The sequence below is a fragment of the Carassius auratus genome, chromosome 13 (genome assembly GCF_003368295.1).
Source record: "Carassius auratus strain Wakin chromosome 13, ASM336829v1, whole genome shotgun sequence".
NCBI lineage: Eukaryota > Metazoa > Chordata > Actinopteri > Cypriniformes > Cyprinidae > Carassius > Carassius auratus.
The window spans coordinates 19,500,813-19,517,863 of record NC_039255.1 but is presented as its reverse complement, the minus strand read 5'-3'; the positions used below and the strand labels follow the sequence as shown (position 1 = coordinate 19,517,863).

The 17,051-nt window shown below is 37.2% G+C and overlaps 1 protein-coding gene across 32 annotated transcripts in view; it reads right to left on the bottom strand.

The window, feature by feature from the left end:
- Positions 1-16,810, bottom strand: part of LOC113112981 (collagen alpha-1(XIII) chain-like) — a 96,592-nt gene extending 79,782 nt beyond the window's left edge. For 21 of the 32 annotated variants that reach the window (XM_026279014.1, XM_026279016.1, XM_026279018.1 and 18 more), the window contains exons 1-2: positions 16,195-16,810; positions 10,707-10,776 (exon numbers count right to left, since the gene is read on the bottom strand). In XM_026279014.1, coding sequence (XP_026134799.1) covers positions 10,707-10,776; positions 16,195-16,479 — 355 coding nt within the window. In that variant the 5' untranslated portion in view covers positions 16,480-16,810. The remainder of the gene's footprint in view (positions 1-10,706; positions 10,777-16,194) is intronic. The other 11 variants (XM_026279032.1, XM_026279035.1, XM_026279040.1 and 8 more) reach the window with 3 other exon arrangements.
- Positions 16,811-17,051: the final 241 nt, after the last annotated feature.

The following is a 17,051-nucleotide window of genomic DNA, read 5'->3' as shown; positions in this document are numbered from 1 at the left end:
TTTTCAAGGTCTCGAGTCCGGACTCGAGTCCAAGACCTGACCTTTGTATCTGACTTGTTAAGCAAACACATGCCTGATTCACTCCATTCCATAGTTGAGTAGATAATAAAACCTGTGCCTTGCGTGTTATAGGGGTGTCGCGATATACCGATATTGATGATAACCATGATATTCAAAGCAACAATTATCGATATTGTGTTAATTTAGTGTGTGGCGATATACCAGTATTAGCGATATAGCGGATAGCGAACAGTTCTCTTATGATAACACCACATGTAAATACTCCCAGGTGGCAGTACTGTACCTTAAAGCTGACACCTGTCACACAAGAAGAAGACGCAGTGCTCGAGGCTGCTCCGAGGAGAGCCGTGTTCATCAGAGTAAGCTGCCATTATTTTACAAGTCATAGAACGGGAAACGTTATATTAACCTATTAACAGCAGTTTTCTGTGTTCAGATACTTAAGTAAAGGGTGATTATTTTAATAAGTACCACGTTTTCTTTACTCGTCTTGTTTTTGTATTTGCAATCAATACGGCCTGTGCGTTATAACATTTAATTTCTTTATTCAAAATCTATTAACAAATATATGATTAAAACTGATCTTTAAAAACTGAGCGACCACATTGCTACATTAAACCTTAAATTAAAATGTTAAGTTCTGAGTTGCTGCCCTAAAGCTCTGGGGGAAGGCCGATACCGATGGCGTCACGACCAGGTGCTCAAGACCATCGCAGAGAGCATATGCAGTGCCATCATGAGCTGTCGAGGGTCCAAACCCCGGAAACAAACCACCTACTTCATCAGAGCTGGGGAGAAACCAAAACCAACATCTAGAGCAACATCAGGGTTCCTCAACAGTGCACAGGACTGTGGGCAGTCAACTCAAGTTCCCACAGCATGTCGCTGAAACCCCCCTCAGGCCTGACATTGCCCTGGTGTCAGAGGCAATGAAGAGTCTCATCATGCAGGAGCTTACAGTGCGTTGGGAAGAGCGAAAGAAGGAGAAGTAGAGCAGTTTAGTCAGCGACTGTCACAGGAAAGGATGGAAGGCTAGGTGCTTGCCAGTGGAAGTTGGAGAGGCTTTGCAGGACAGACTCTCTGCAGAGCTTATACTGCACTCCGCATTACTGGAGAGAGGAGGAGAAGGGCCATCTATAAAAGCACAGAGGAGACAGAAAAAGCCTCTATGTGGCTCTGGTTAAAGAGAGCAGATCCATGGTCGAGCGCTGCTAGGGTCTGATCAACCTCAGCTGGGTCACCTGTGCGTGGCTGTCTGATGTTCGAAAGACCCGAAACACCCAATGACCACTGGTAATATCACTGATGATGTGCCCTAGCTTTGCATCAGAAGATGTATCTTTATTATTAAGTTGGTCGTAGTGCCATGCATTTAACCAATTACCTTACCTTTGGAATGGAGACAGAAATTACATACCCAGAATAAAAAGGTTTCTGCTCATGATTCTTTCTGACTAGATACATAATCAACATTTGTTCACAAAGCTGACACTTCAAAGTTTACTGTTCAGGAATCAGAATCACTCAGACTGTTATGATAATAGAGATATAGAAGCTCAAACATAAAAACAAAAATGTGACCACCAAATAATTTATCTAATGTTTATTAACATACAGAATTTAACAGGTCACATTTATACTGTACACACCTTCAGGAACCATTATCTTCCTAAAAAACTTAAAGGGGACATCGGATGACCATTTTCCACAAGTTTGTATGATTCTTTAGTCTCTTCATGAATGTCTGCAACATACTTTGATTGAAATTATTCAATGGTCATGTAAGGCCTAGTACACACATAAACATGTTTTATTATATAAAAATCTGGTCCACATGAGAAAGCAAAAATATGCTATGAAGTGCTCTCAGGAGCTTTCCAAGCCATGTTGACCAATCACAAACTCACCGACTCACTTCATGCAAACAAAGTAGACAGCGGTGCACTATCTGACATCAACCAAAGGAGATGACAGTGCGCACTCCAACGTCACAAGCCAAAATCTCCGGTTTCACCAGCTACACAACAACACTGCAACCGGTGTTTCTGAAAATCTTCACCCTGGCAGGGGTTTTCAAAAAGGTTCGGTTTCAGTGACCTGATACTGTGTTTGCGTGTGGACAAATGGCCAAACCGATTTGAAAATACCCGTGTTCGTGTGTACAGGGCCTTAAACAACACTATTTTTACCTTGTCAAAAACAGCTCTATTCACACTCAGTACAATTCAAAATGTACATGCACAATAATATTCTGATATTGACTGCAATTTGGTAATATTTTATTTATAGAGTACAGGCATCATCAGTTAAACCATAACCAGACTAATCTATCGTTATAATATTTGAAAGATTTAAGGACTGAGGTTTGCCTCTGAGCGGGGGGCCATGCTGGCGACATCCTCTTCTGCTAACACTTTCAAGCACTTAATTAGTCTTAGACTCTAAAAGGTGACACACGACCTTTAGAAATGTGCTACTACAATTTCAACTACCGTTAAAGCAATAGCCTGAGGAACAAAAATAGTCCAATAGGGAATTGTTTTTTCTTCTTCTTTCAAATTCAGTAAAATCTGTTGTTTTTGGACTTCAGCCCAGAGCTGTTAAGTGTGTGAGCTCCCTGTGAGCAGCAGCGAGTGGAATGCACCTTGATGCCCACAGGAAATCTGCTGCAAGTTGCGGGGCCTCAACCCATGATGCCAGCACACACTCAGCCTCAGGGGAGTAGGACTATGCATTACACACACACACACACACACACACACACACACAAACACACACACACACACTTGCACACAAACCACACTGGTTTATGATATCAGACGATCAGCCTCCTGGAATAAATGCAGATCCTGTGTCTGTCTTCAATGAAATTTACTGCTCTCCAGTGGTTCAATGATCTGTAACATAATGTGTATACACTTTAGGTTTTGATTTTGTATTGTTGGCTTTGTTAAGAGTCCTATTCAATACATTTTCAATTTAACATCTATCGTAAGGGACCTTGTAGCAGTAACCATATTTTCCAAGATCTGTACTGTCCCTTGCCAACAATTATGACTTACACCAGAATTAGCTATTTATTCATCATTTTACATGCAATATTACAAATATAAATTAAACAGAGAATGAACATATAAGATAAAAAAATGTGTGTGTGTGTGTGTGTGTATATATATATATATATATATATATATATATATATATATATATAAATATATATATATATATATATATATATATATTTTTTTTTTTTTATGAATAATTTAAACTAATAAATTTGCCTGATAACATGCATTGACCTGAATTATATTATATACATATGTAAACTATGATTTCTGTGCAACAAACTGCTGTTGATTTTAATTTTAAAGTTGGACCATAGTCCATAGATGGACCAGTGCCAACCTGACCTTATGTGGCCTCACCACTGGCTACTGCTAAATTGTACTACTGCAAAGTTTCCACTAAAACACTTTTCCAAAGTACTTTTTTTTTGTCAATTCTGTGTCTCTTCCAAAAGCGGATTATACAGAGTTTGCAACAAGTGGAATTCAGCAGGGGATGCAAATACACAAGATCTGTTAAACCAGAAAGATTTAGAAGATTAGCTCTTCAGGTTTCCAAACTAAAGCTTGCAACTGAACTAACCTATTTCAAAAAGGCCAGTAGAAGTGACCACAGATGCACAGCATTTGATATCATTCTTATTTTCAGCTGGGAGATCATATCATTTCAGTTTACTGTACTTCTAATTTTTATCACCATCTGTGAAAGTACTTAAGATTTCTCTGAATATAAAACCTGGTTGGAAGATTTTTATGTTGGTTGGATCATGCCCAAACAAAAAATCTAAACCTGCATGAATTTCTCTCTTACTAAAAATATTTGTGATAAATCTTCCCATAGAGAAAAATGCACTAGTTGCACTCACATTTCTAGCAAATAGAGACATAATTGACTGGATTTACTTACTAACATTATTTATTTGTTTATTAATGTGTTTTGTCCTCCAGAGAGTGAGGGAGCAGATATTTCAATATGGTGTGCCCACGTTGAAGTTTGTTCAAGCAAATGAACAGTGAATCAGAATCAGAATATACAAGCAGAGACTGTTGACAATATGACAATTTGTCACATTTTTTGCATGTTTTGATTTATTTTTTCATTGAGTTATTTGCATAATTCTATGCTCCATTATTCCACCATTATGTAAACCCAGTTTCTAGGAAAAAAATTTAAATGGAGGGCCGCAGCATTGTTGTAGCTCAAATAATATTCCAGTATATCCAGACAAGCATTGATGTAATTTTTTTTTCATTACAGACATTCCAACTCTATTTTCATGACAGGCCTAATGGAGCTGGGTTTTGATTACACATAATTTTACCTTCACTGATTCACTATCATGCATCTGTAGAAACAAAAACTGCTGCTCGTCTTTGGCCAACCACAGTTGAATGACTGCGCATTTCCTCAAATTACTTATTCCAGCAACATACCCAAAATAACCTTTAACCACTGAATGTCATAATACTTTTTTGTTTGTTTGTTTGGAGTGAAGATTCCTCATGCCATCTTTGCCTCATGCCATCTAGCCACAAATATTTCTACAAACTGTTTAGAATCAAATATACAATGTGGATATCTTCTGTGATGACTTCAGGAATAAATATCCAACACAACATCTGTTATGTGAAAAACAGACACGTTATTCCCTCTCTCTTTCCCACATACAAAAACCAATTATCCGGTTGTGAATCATTTAAAATGTAACTTAGTATTTTTAGTCATCAGAAACAGATAAACTCTTTATTTCAAGTTAACGCATCAACAATAGACAGACAGATAGAGTGACACTCATGAAAGAAGCCAATTCTTAAATTCTAAGTTTTCCCAACCCTATTGCTTTCACAGTCTCATCCTCTCTCTTTCCATCTGAAGATCTCTCGTCTGTGTAGGGCATGACTCACAGACTAAACCTCTCCCAAGTAAGGCTGCTCTCTGGCAGATGCTGTGTAAAGTAATCACGGGCGAGGAAACAAGACCCAAAAGCCCCTCTTCCTGTCATCAAACACGCCAAGGTGAACTTGGAACTAAATCACCAGCTGCATGGTCCATTCACCTGACCCTGTTTTGAGGATCAGAGGAAGCCAAGAGCATTACAAGAGCATTAAGCTGTTTTTAACTGTAACTGCTAGAGCGTTTTTTCTTTTCTTCTTCTCTTGTGCTGTTCGAGAGATAGAATCAACTGGTTTTAATGTACTTTGTTAATTTAAACACTGTGATGCTGCTTCTAATCTTTCTGTGTATTTCGTTCTCTCTTACCAACAAACACTGCAGTGGTCTTTGATCCAGTCCTGAGGGTCTTCATTGGTCTGTCATCAGGCCATGCATTGGGTGTTCTCTGAGTGCCCAGAATGCCATGTGCTGTGTGCACAATGTCCCTGAGGGAGCTCTGACACTGTGTGCCATATGCAATGCTACAGCCATAATGCAAGACTTATACACTGTATTCTAACAAGTGTGGCACAATAAAGCAACAAGTTATAAAAAGCCAATGTTTCTGTACGACAGAAACCAATGAGCTGCAAAACATTTTATGTTTTCTATGAGGATAGCTCCGCCCAAAGTATTTTCGCTTTTGCCAAGAAAAAACAATTCTGTCTTTAGAATAGCTAGTGTTATAAAAAGTTGATACTGAAATGTTAAAAATGTAAATAAACCAGCCTTTCTGAAGTACCAGTAGTATCGCGTCAGTCTGGTGCCCACTGACGGGCAGCTGCTTTCAAACACTCCTATGTATATTTGTGTGAGAATTCTTTTAAGAGCATCAAAGGTTTTAATTCACAACTTCTTTTTTGCGCCTTTGATCAATGTAGCCAATCACAGTCATCTGTTGTGTATGTGAATGCGATGGAACTCAATAATGCTCAAAATATTTTTTTCCGCACCTGTGAATCTTTTCCAACAAAGCATAAACTCTGTAAATAAAAACAAGCTTCACTGATTATAAAAGGAGTTTTTGCAAGAGTAAGGATGTGTTGAACTGAAGTTTTTTTACAAATTGACTCGCTATTTATATAAGTGACCCATTCAAAATAAGAATAAAAGTCTTATTTTCCATGCTGTCAAGTACACAATGCAAAGTTTTGGGAGGGACAACTAAATTTAAATACATTATTGCAACCGAAATTGTCAATGATTGACAATGATGACTATAGCAATGGACAAGAAAAATCTGACGTCAAAATAGATCCATTCCATTATAATGTGTTCCATGTGCTCCGAACAACACATCTGATGTAATGTTATAATTTATTCCTTTTTTTTTTTTTTACATATTAAAATAGATAAAGTAATAGTTTCAAACATTTTTGTTCTAGTACCAACTTTTTTCGGGGGTATTGTGACAATCAGTTATACAAAATTATTAGTTTTTTTTTAAAGTTTGTTTTGGTTTATATACAAACCTCAATGAGTTGAGATAAGCCTCTCCCCCAAATTATATCTCTTTAATATCTCATTAGTGTCTCCTTGACAGCAATTATATTAGAGACTTTTGGCTGATTCTAATGAGAAGGTACCCTAGAAATCTCACCAGAATTTCAGAAGATATCACAACAAGGTCTCAAACTGTGCTCAGACTTGCCAAGATACCAACGTACACCGTCAAAAGATCTAAAATATTTCTCACCAAATTCTCTTAGAGCTATGCTAGTCATCTGAATTTTGTAGTACTCCTGCTGTTTGTCAACAATTCAATTGCGGCTATTTCTATTTGCAATAAGTCATCTTAGGAAAACATTTGAGTTGATTTGGGATGATGGGGATGTTAAATATGGCAAATATGTCATACATCAAGTTCCCAGAGTCTAGCTCAGATTACACATGCTAGATATTGCTTCTCTTCGGACTGCATCCAGGTAAACTGTCAAATGTCACTTCCTGCAGTGAAACCTGGGGCTTTAGAGGCCTCTCATCCTTCCTGTTGTACTCGTGATTAATCCCATTCAACTAAATCAATCGTCCCACTCTTTATGGCACCCAAAACAATCCAACAGAGGACCAACAGAGAGGTGTCCATGATGCACATGTTTAAAGATGGCACTCTTACTCAATCCCTTATGACCCCTGGTGACACAACTAAAGCCACCAATGCTGGTCTGCGGTCGGAATCCAGTCACAAAGATGCTAAATACTTCAGGCTATTGGGTCTTTGGTTTTCGGGAATAAGAGCAATGGAGGGTGTGCGGTACAAAGAAACCAAGAGGGCGACCGTCTCTTTCTTTCTCTCTGTTTCCTACTACTACGTCCAAGAAAGTGCCATTCAGCTTCTCGGGAAACAATGTGTGGATTCAAGGGTCCTCTGGGCGCTTGGGCCCGGATTCAATCTAACTGTCATGGGAGTTTTTCCTTTACACTGACAAAGCTGTTGGCAGTAAGTGCCTCTGGGATAATTTTTACAAATCTCTGCTAGAAAAAAGAGCATCATATCCATCAGTATGCCACAATTGTCTACACAGTTCATTCACACCTTGAACAGTGTGCATTTGATTTTCACGTCACCGTGACCTTTCGATACCAGTAAAGAGGCTGGGCAGATAAACACCTCGTTCCAAAAACATTTTTTAGGGCTATAAATCATTGTTGTTATGTATACAGTCTTCGTTCTTGTTTTCTCTGATGACTAAATAGTGACAATGCCTCAGTTGCTGTTAACAGAACTGTCAGACATCCAGCCATCTATGATAAGCCACAGATGACATTTTCTTTTAATAATGATGTTTATACATACACATCAGTTCAGAGGGTCACTGCTAAATAGCACACACACTGAAAAATGTCCCAAAACACTTGTAAACTAGTGGTGCTTAACTGGTTTTACCAAGCGGTGACTCAACAACCCAAAAACTGTTTATCGTACAGAAGTAAACAAAATCAAAGACATAAATTTACTGAAATATTTATTAAAGTGTTGTGGTCATTTCAGCTGGCTTGTTTGAGTGTTTGGTTTCTAAATGTATTCTCAATGGTTTCATGCTCTTGGCAGCTAATAAATCACCACACAAATCACGCTGGGGTTGCATAAATCATGTTTATCCTCGCTGTAAGTAAACCCATATTAATACTATTTGGACCATATTTGCTTTTACCTTGCATGCTTTTGTTCATGTCACGCGACCTGCTATGTTTACATCTGTCTATTATGATTGCCATGATAGTTAAAATAGCAAGGTATAAAATTATTAATGAAAACATACAGTGGGTATAGAAGCTTTACATAGAAGTACACCTCTTAAAAATAATCGCATTTTGTATTCTGCCCCATCCATCATTCCTTCTATCCTAATAAGTGCTCCAATCCCTGCTGCAGAGAAACACCCCCATAACAGGATATTACCACCTCCATGCTCTACTGGAGGAATGCTGTTATTTGGATGGTGAGCTGTATTGGATTTCCACAAGACACATCTGGTGTTGAGGCCAAATAATTCAATTTCAGCCTCATCTGCCTCTTCATTTTGGCAAATCTCAGTCTGACTGCATGTGGCTTTTATTGAGGATTGGTGTTTTCCTTGCAACCCTCTCACACAAGCCACATATGTGGAGAATTTGTGATATTGCTGTCACATCCAAACAATGACCACTCTGTCACAGATTCAAAGAAATCTTGTTTTGTTTATATTTCAATAATCAATATTGTTTATATTTATACAATAAAATACAATTATTTATTAAACACTTGATTTGTACATTAAAGTGTAATACTATTTTAACAAAGTCGTTTCTTCTTTTGGTTTCATATTTTAATATTTACAACTTTTCATATTCAATGAGTCAAAAACAGTTGGAATGAAATTTTTACGTTTTGTTTACTTACGGTTACTGAAAGAGGTGTTAAGACTCAATCAAAGGATCAAAGGATGGTTCACAAAAGAAAAAGACAGGTGCAGATGCACACCCCAGTTATTTGAGATTGAATGTGAATCTCCACAGTAAGTATGTGTGGCACTGTTACCACTTTAGTGCTGAAATGTGCAGGGCTGGATTTACAGCTGTGTGTATGAACCGATGCTGACTTTGTTAATAAAAACAATACTTGGAGGATTTCTGAGTGAATGAGAATGAGCCAAATGGGATTTTAAACACAAGTTGAGTGAACTTAACCTTTGAGGCCCTTTGGGATTCGCAAAATCAGAAAAAATAAACTCATTTGGATGTGTTGAAACATTCCTCAAGCCCATATGCCAGCTGTTTTGAGAGCATAGTAGCACTGAAAGAGAAACGGGCTCGGCCTAAACATAGGATTGAAAAAAAATGTTGTATAAAAATTATTTATGAAATCACCAGGTACTCTTACAGACAATCATCTTCGCTTAAATGTGCCAGTCTAAGAATAATAATACTGAAGGGCACATGACAAACACATGGAAGCACTAATAACATGCTTAAGGACTATTTTGTTGAGAGGTCCATAAAATTATACCTTTGTGGACAGAAAAGTTATTTCACCTCAACTGTAGCTGAAACATTACATCAATGCTAGTCTGTGCGTTTGATGGAGTAACAGACTATTACCCACCACTGAGCACTGAAAATAAACAATGGAATGGGAGCCATTTGAACACTGCGTGCTCGAATGACTGACAAGCATCAGCTGGGGTCATGGTGAGCAACATATATGCAGACACTTTCTTACATACACATACAGTAGCATTTATACACATGCATTATAATTTGTTTTTACACTGTATACAAACTGTACTGTCATTGTATTGTCTCTACAGTCAATTAGGACCATTTTATACTGATACTTTGCCTGGTTTACATTAAATGGTTGAAACGAAGTAAAAGTGCAGACTGTTTTGCAAGATCAGACACTCTCCCATGGCACAGCAATAAAGAACCAACATGGCCATTATCTAGAATGCCTGCTGTTAAACGGTCCCCACACCTGGTTCAAAAGTGCTTATCCAAGTCATGTCCATCTTAAACTGGTTTCACTACGCTGTCTGAAGTCACTTCCCACTCAGTTAACACAACAATGACTAGTACTGACTAGCCTAATTAACAAGGAGATGTCAGTACCATCTGGCCTGGTTCTCAGAGATGTGTAAATTCACACACACACACACACACACACACACGCACGAGGTTGTCTAATGACTGACAATTGGAGGTTATGTTAGGGAAGCAAGTTAAAATGTAGCTGTAAGGATGATTTGCTTTTAGTAGAAAAGGTGTGACGAACTACTAGAATTGAATCATTTTAATAAGTTAATTAGTTATGACGCCATCGCAACTCTCCGGCTTGCATCACGACCCGCTCACACACAACCTGAAAGCAATAACTGCCAACAGCACCCGAAAATATGACTGCACACATCACCACAACAATGCCAATCCGAGTACACCAGAGAATGGGTTGGGGAAAGGAGACTCTTTTCACTCATTTACATTACATGGGAAATTAAATCTAGTCAACGGTGATCACATCTCTATCCTGGCAACAATAGTATCTCTTCACGTACCTGCAGACAAAAGATTACTTTAAAAAAGCAAAGCTCAAAAGGCTTAACCGAAACATACATTCAACTGCATATGAGACGTAACAGGAGGAGCACAGTATCACAGGTGTGTAGAGGTCAAGGAGGGGTGAGCTCTGGATGAATGTATAGGCATACCTGGTGGACAGATGCAGTTATGAGGTGCATCCCGAGCCGCCCGGATCTTCGGAAGACGTGCTGCTAATTTCTGGAATTAAACAGACAGGACATTTGAAGTCAGCTGTGCAGAAATCAACCACATTGTGTGTAAGGTATAATAAAAAGGCTAGTGTAATTGGTGGTTTGTTAGTCTTTATTTGTTATTCATGCAAACAGAAAATATTGAAGTATTCAAACCAATAACATAAAATATTATTATTAACTAGCATCATAATAAATTAATAAACCACTAAAAAAAAATATATTGAAAATATTTGAAACATATATTATATTAAATAAATATATTAAATGACATTTGAAATAGATTAAAAAGAAAACTCACTTAAAAGTTATTTTTATATTGACCTAAGAAGCTTAAATATATTTGGCGCTCCGACCTTCACCGGGGACAAAACTTCTGTTGTTTCTGCATAGCTTTAAAGTCATTCACTCCTTTAGCAGCGTCATGTCTGTGTGCAGTGAGGGCGCTAACAAGTGATGCATTAGTTTAACCATGTATGTGCACATACTAGATCACTTTTTGAAACAAATCGAATTGGTTACATTGAAACTGAATTTTCAAAGTGAACACTCAACTCAAATTGAACAGGATTTAAAAAACAGTTGGTGCTCCTTTAAAAAATGACATTTCCACAAAAGTGACATTACCCTGAGCTACTACTGCATTTTGAGCCCAAACTTACAAAACCACAGCTAAAATAGACATGCCCACTGTATCCAGTGCCATTTCACTGGTAGAATAATCACTGACTGGCTACATTTATGACTGAATTGTAAAGTTTGTCAAGCATCTGCATTGTGGTACTATAGGTTATGCTGTAGGTTATACTATAGGTTATATCTCCTCTAATATTAAAACACTGAAGGTAAATAATTCTGGGGCTGCTATTGGACATTTTTCTTGCCCCCGTTTATATATATATATATATATATATATATATATATATATATATATATATATATATATATATATATATATATATATATATATATATATATATATATATATATATATATATATATTAACCAACAATTGTTCCAGGGCTTTATTTGATTCATAGTGGCAAACCTGCTAACCAGCTTGAGAAGTCTTTACTCAGACAGCTCATAGACACTATAAGCTATTGTAGCAGTTTTTCCACACTACTGAACTACAGATATTGTTAAACAGAAAGAGCTAATGCAGTTTAAGAAGAAAGGGAAAACATAAAGAATGCTAAAATGAAAATATACTGTAAATGTGACAGCAGGGTTAAACAACAGACGGTTGTTCTGTGAGCACAGAAGCCATGGAAAATGCATTACAATTTGGAGGGAGCCTGTGTTGTATGTAAACTGCTTTTCCAAAGGAGCAATGTCCAGGGATAATGCACACGCAACAAGGTTTGCCAGAACTTTAACTTATGATTTTCCAGTGCTGCATTCCCAAGTTATGTCCAAATAAAATGTTTCTTTTAAATAGAAGCATTTATCTTTTTTTTTTTTTTTTACATCAAACCAAGGTGCATCCAAAAAGCTCTCATAAACAATAATGCAGTGTCACAATGAGCAAACAATAGCCTGTAAAAAAAGGGGAAGCACCTTGAACAAGAACTAAAGAAACGAAAAGACTTAACATTCATTTTGAAGCACATTAAGTACCTGAAGCATTTAATTCTGGTAGGGTGTGTTCCTTTATGCTTGAATAAAGGTGTTCTTAGGGTCAGCATGAAATCAACAATGATCATATTTAGTCTCTTAATATGCATCTCTGGTCTCATTGTGCATGATTCATCTTTGCACTATATTCCAAACAGAAAAAAAAAAAAAAAATATATATATATATATATATATATATATATATATATATATATATATATATATATATATATATATATATATATATATATATAGTAATCTTTCATCAAAAAGTAATAACTTTGTGAAACGACTCTCATTTTCGGCTGATGTGAAGAAGAATGTTTTTCAACCATCTGGCTTTATTTTGGACACCCACTTTTTTCACAATCCAGTCAAATCTACATCTTGTCCTGTTTTTCTCATTTAAAACTTGTGAAAAATGATTAAACAAAGTTTACACAAAGCTTATTTATTGGCATCTATGGTTCCATTTAGAACTTTTAACATCCACACACAACTTCACACAAGAAAAAAAATGGTTCTTTTAAGAACTGTTTGCTGAAAAGGTTCTTTGGGGAACTAAAAATGGTTCTTCTATGTCAGCGCTGTGAAAACACTTTCTTGGACCCTTTATTTTTATCAATGTATGGAAGTAAAGATGACGTGATGTAAATGGTAAGGTTGTGGTAATGGCAGGAGACAGCTGACGTCCCAGTGCTTGCACGGAGGATACATTCTCTGCCTCCCAGCATTAATAGTAACTCGATGCCCAGTATTTGATCTGGTTTTAACAATCTATTTTGAAAGGATGACAAAACGTTTTACAATTCCAATGTCCGATTACTACTAAGACCCCAGACTTTGAGCCTACAGGCCTAGCTTTATCACTCTTTCCATTTATTCCATTCTCTCTCTCTCTCTCTAGTTATTTTCCCTCTTAACAGATCTTGATTTCTCCCCTAAAGGCACATTCTGTTATAAGTTGTGATATCAGCACCATTCTAACCTTCAACAGTTACTGTACTTCCAATGTATATGTTTCTCAGTTTGATGGAGACATACACATGCAATTTTATGGTGACGCTGAAAAATGGGTTGTCAGTTTTTTGCATTACTTAAAGTATGGGTGATGAAATATGCCTAATTGTCATGTTACAATGCCTGAAAGGTGCCTATTTTCTAATAAGCAAATCAAATTAATACTTTTATGACCTGGATATGTTCTTGAAAGATTCCTGCAAGATCCACCTGTAAATGACTCAACATTATGCAGATACTGTAATCACTCTCAGCCTCAGATTGACTCACACCTGACTGCTTTTGCTTCAGATTGCATTGTCATATTAAAACATGCAGCTAGGTGATGAAGCACCAGAGGCCAGTGTGAAGGGACCACTGCCGCAGGCAATGTACTATATATATAGTGTTTTTCTCCACCTCACCGCTTCAAGCTCAATCCTATTCTACACAGATGCTGTGCTTGGTCAGCGCTAAAGCTGACGAGAGCCCTAACTGCTTGATTGTTGATGTAAAACAGGTGGTCATATGGTGACACAATGTATTCAGCAGGTCTTGCATGCTGCAAATAATAGCTTTGCTGAACAACAACCGTCAAATCTTTCAGTAGCAGATATATTCATCACTGAACAGACTAAAATTCACTCAGCTAAGTGTGGATGATAGTGGGTCACCTACCGGATCACATCAATTATGTGTACTTTTATTAAGGCACCCACCCCCAATGGATGTGTCAAAATGGCAGCAGGATATTTTGGCAATATGACTCTGTTATTTATAGACACCCATTCTAGAGCAATGCTAAGTAGGATGTGAAACATTTTAACCATGTAAAAGAGTCTGATCTGACACTTGAAGAGTTACAGTACCTAGCAAACTTAATTCAATAATCAGGATTTAATAATTTATCACTCATGTGGTGATTATTGGTTAAAATATTAACTAACACTTTATTTAGAGTCAGTATACACTGTGAAAAGTGAACATGCAGTTGTTGCTTTAAGGATGTATTTCTATCTGAATCTATCTATATATTCTAGTTTCGTTGTTGTAACCTACTTAAATCAGGTTTAAATCAGGTAAGCGCCTTACGTTGACGCAACATATACAACTTCCAATAAAGCTCAGAATAAATACATTCACAGCACGCACATCTGCTCATTGTTATTAGTGAATTTTGCTTCAATGAAAAATTGTGAATTAGAGCTATTATTAAACACTTTATGTAACAACAAAGTGCAAATCCAACTGACAGCGCAATGGTAACCACAACATTCAATAACAGAAACTCCCCTAAATGTCCAGCATTTAATGTGACGTTAAACATAACGTTAACAAACTACTAACATTTTGCTCTTTACTGAAAAACACATAAATAACACATAATCCCTAAATTTACTCTCTGCAGTCCCTTGCAAAGCATGCTGGGGGGGGAAACTATTGTGAGGTAAATTGATTGTTGAGCTTTTGCCATCAATGATCTCCAACTTAGCTCACAATGCTTTTGAGAAATGTAGCCTTGGGCAGTCGACTTTTAGTTCCCAGCCTGCTTTGTAAGGGACTGCATTAGGAGAGTAAATTTAGGGTTTAAGTGTTATTTTATGTGTTTTCAGTAAAGGGAAAGATGTTGGTAGTTTATGTTCATCTTTAATCTTCAGTTATGTTGGACATTTAGAGCAGTTGCTGTTACTGAATTTTGTGGTTACCGTTGGGCTGAAGTGTAGCGCTTGTGCATAGTCTGTGGGCACTCAATGAGTTTAATGCTAATGTCAATACTGCTGTCAGTCTTTATTTTTCTTTAGTGGTTATTTATACTTTGTGTGTAATAGTACTGTTAACCCAACTAAAATGATTTGTTTTGAATTAACTAAATTAAGTTGTGTGTAAAAATGTCTTCAATTCAATCAACTAAGGGTAATGAATCTTTTTATTTTTTTTATTTATTTTTTTTATATCAAGGTGGAGAAGGGCTTTCATCATATAATACAAAAAAATAATAATTATATCAAACTTAAGCAATTTTACCTAGTTGGAGAAATAAGGTTAAATCTACTGACAGTTATTATTCAGTAAAACTTGTTTGTTTTGTTCAGGTTGGTTGAATTCCGTTTTTATTTGTAAACTTAAATAATGTATTATTCAATAATTAATTTCAACCAAACCAGTTATTGTAGATGTTAAGTTGAACCAACGAAACCTTTTTTTTCAGTATAGAAGTTATTTTCTCTGCCAGTTAAACAAACAAAAAAATGTAGTTATTAGTTCTTTCTTTATTTTTTGCGTTTTTTCAAATTAAATTTAGTTTTTAATGAATTAAAAAAAAGTTACTGAGATAAGCGAGAGAGAAAAAAGAGCAAAAGACAATACAAACAGACAACAAAGCAAAAACAGGAATAAAATAATAACATATAAGAATTAATACACAGAAAATAAACACAAGCCCTAAAATGTGGGTACAGCAATCAAATGTTGATCCATGTGCATGAGCGTTTGGTACATAAACGTCGAGGGTACATAAACAAACCAATATACGGACGAGGAGATTAAGAGCTTAGCTCCTTCGAATTCATATTTTAACACACCTGAACGTAGTCACGTATCTACCTCAAACTCTCTCTGCTCACTGAACTGAACTGAACAACGCACTTCTAACTTCTCGATGAAGACAACACTTCAACAAGATGGGGCAACGTGCACATCTTCTCTTTCACTTTGTCCTCGCACTCGTGACTCAAGCAAACTGATTGTATAAGTATGACTAGATGTTATTACAAACACAGACAAATGTCTGGAGAAAGTCACCGCTCACCTCCTCTAATATCTGATCCAGTCGACTCCACAGGACGGGCTCCACCTGTTCCACAGAGATCCAACCGGAGATACGAGGATCTCTGTCCTTTTCCAAACTGAGCACCCTGGACTGCAGATCTGACGTCCTCAGGTAGAGCAACACACAAACTCCGAACGAGATCAAACACACGCAGATTCCACACATGTCCTTCCAGTTCGTCAGAAGGCGCTTTTGGCAAGGATGCTGAACGCAGGTCCTCTCCTGACTGAACTCAGGTGATATTCGCATTTTCATGTCCTCCATGTCTGTGAGACTTATGTAGGCAATTTGATGTTTATCCAGCACTTTATCACGCTGAACGGGGTGCTCAAATAAACGGATTAAAGTTCTCTTTTCAGACAATTAAACCGCTCTTCACGTGAAAATATCAGTCTTCAAAACGTCCTCAACAGAGGCATGCTGCTCATTCAAGTGCATGGAGTCCCATAAGTGTTGAGAAATCCTCTGCTCTAGTGGGAGTCCGTGTGCTTCAGTCGTGCCATCTGACGGGTTTGTGTTACTGGCTGCTGCGCGCTCGAGTCTCTCTCAGAATGAAACCTGACACACACACACACTGTTCAGCACGGGACCCTTCGCTTCTCTATCCTCGAGAAGCCCCTCCTTTAAGTTTATTTAGGTTTAACGGTAGGGCGGGATTCACGGAGAAGCTGACCCCGGCTTTGATCCGGCTCTGGAGAACGATATTTTTAGGTGCCTCGCTGAAGCAGTGCGTAAAGTGGACATGATAACCACACAATCATTGAAGTAAGAGAAATTGTTTCTTCATTTCGACCCAATGTGGGAATTAAGAAGGTGTTTTCAAACAATTAAGTCTA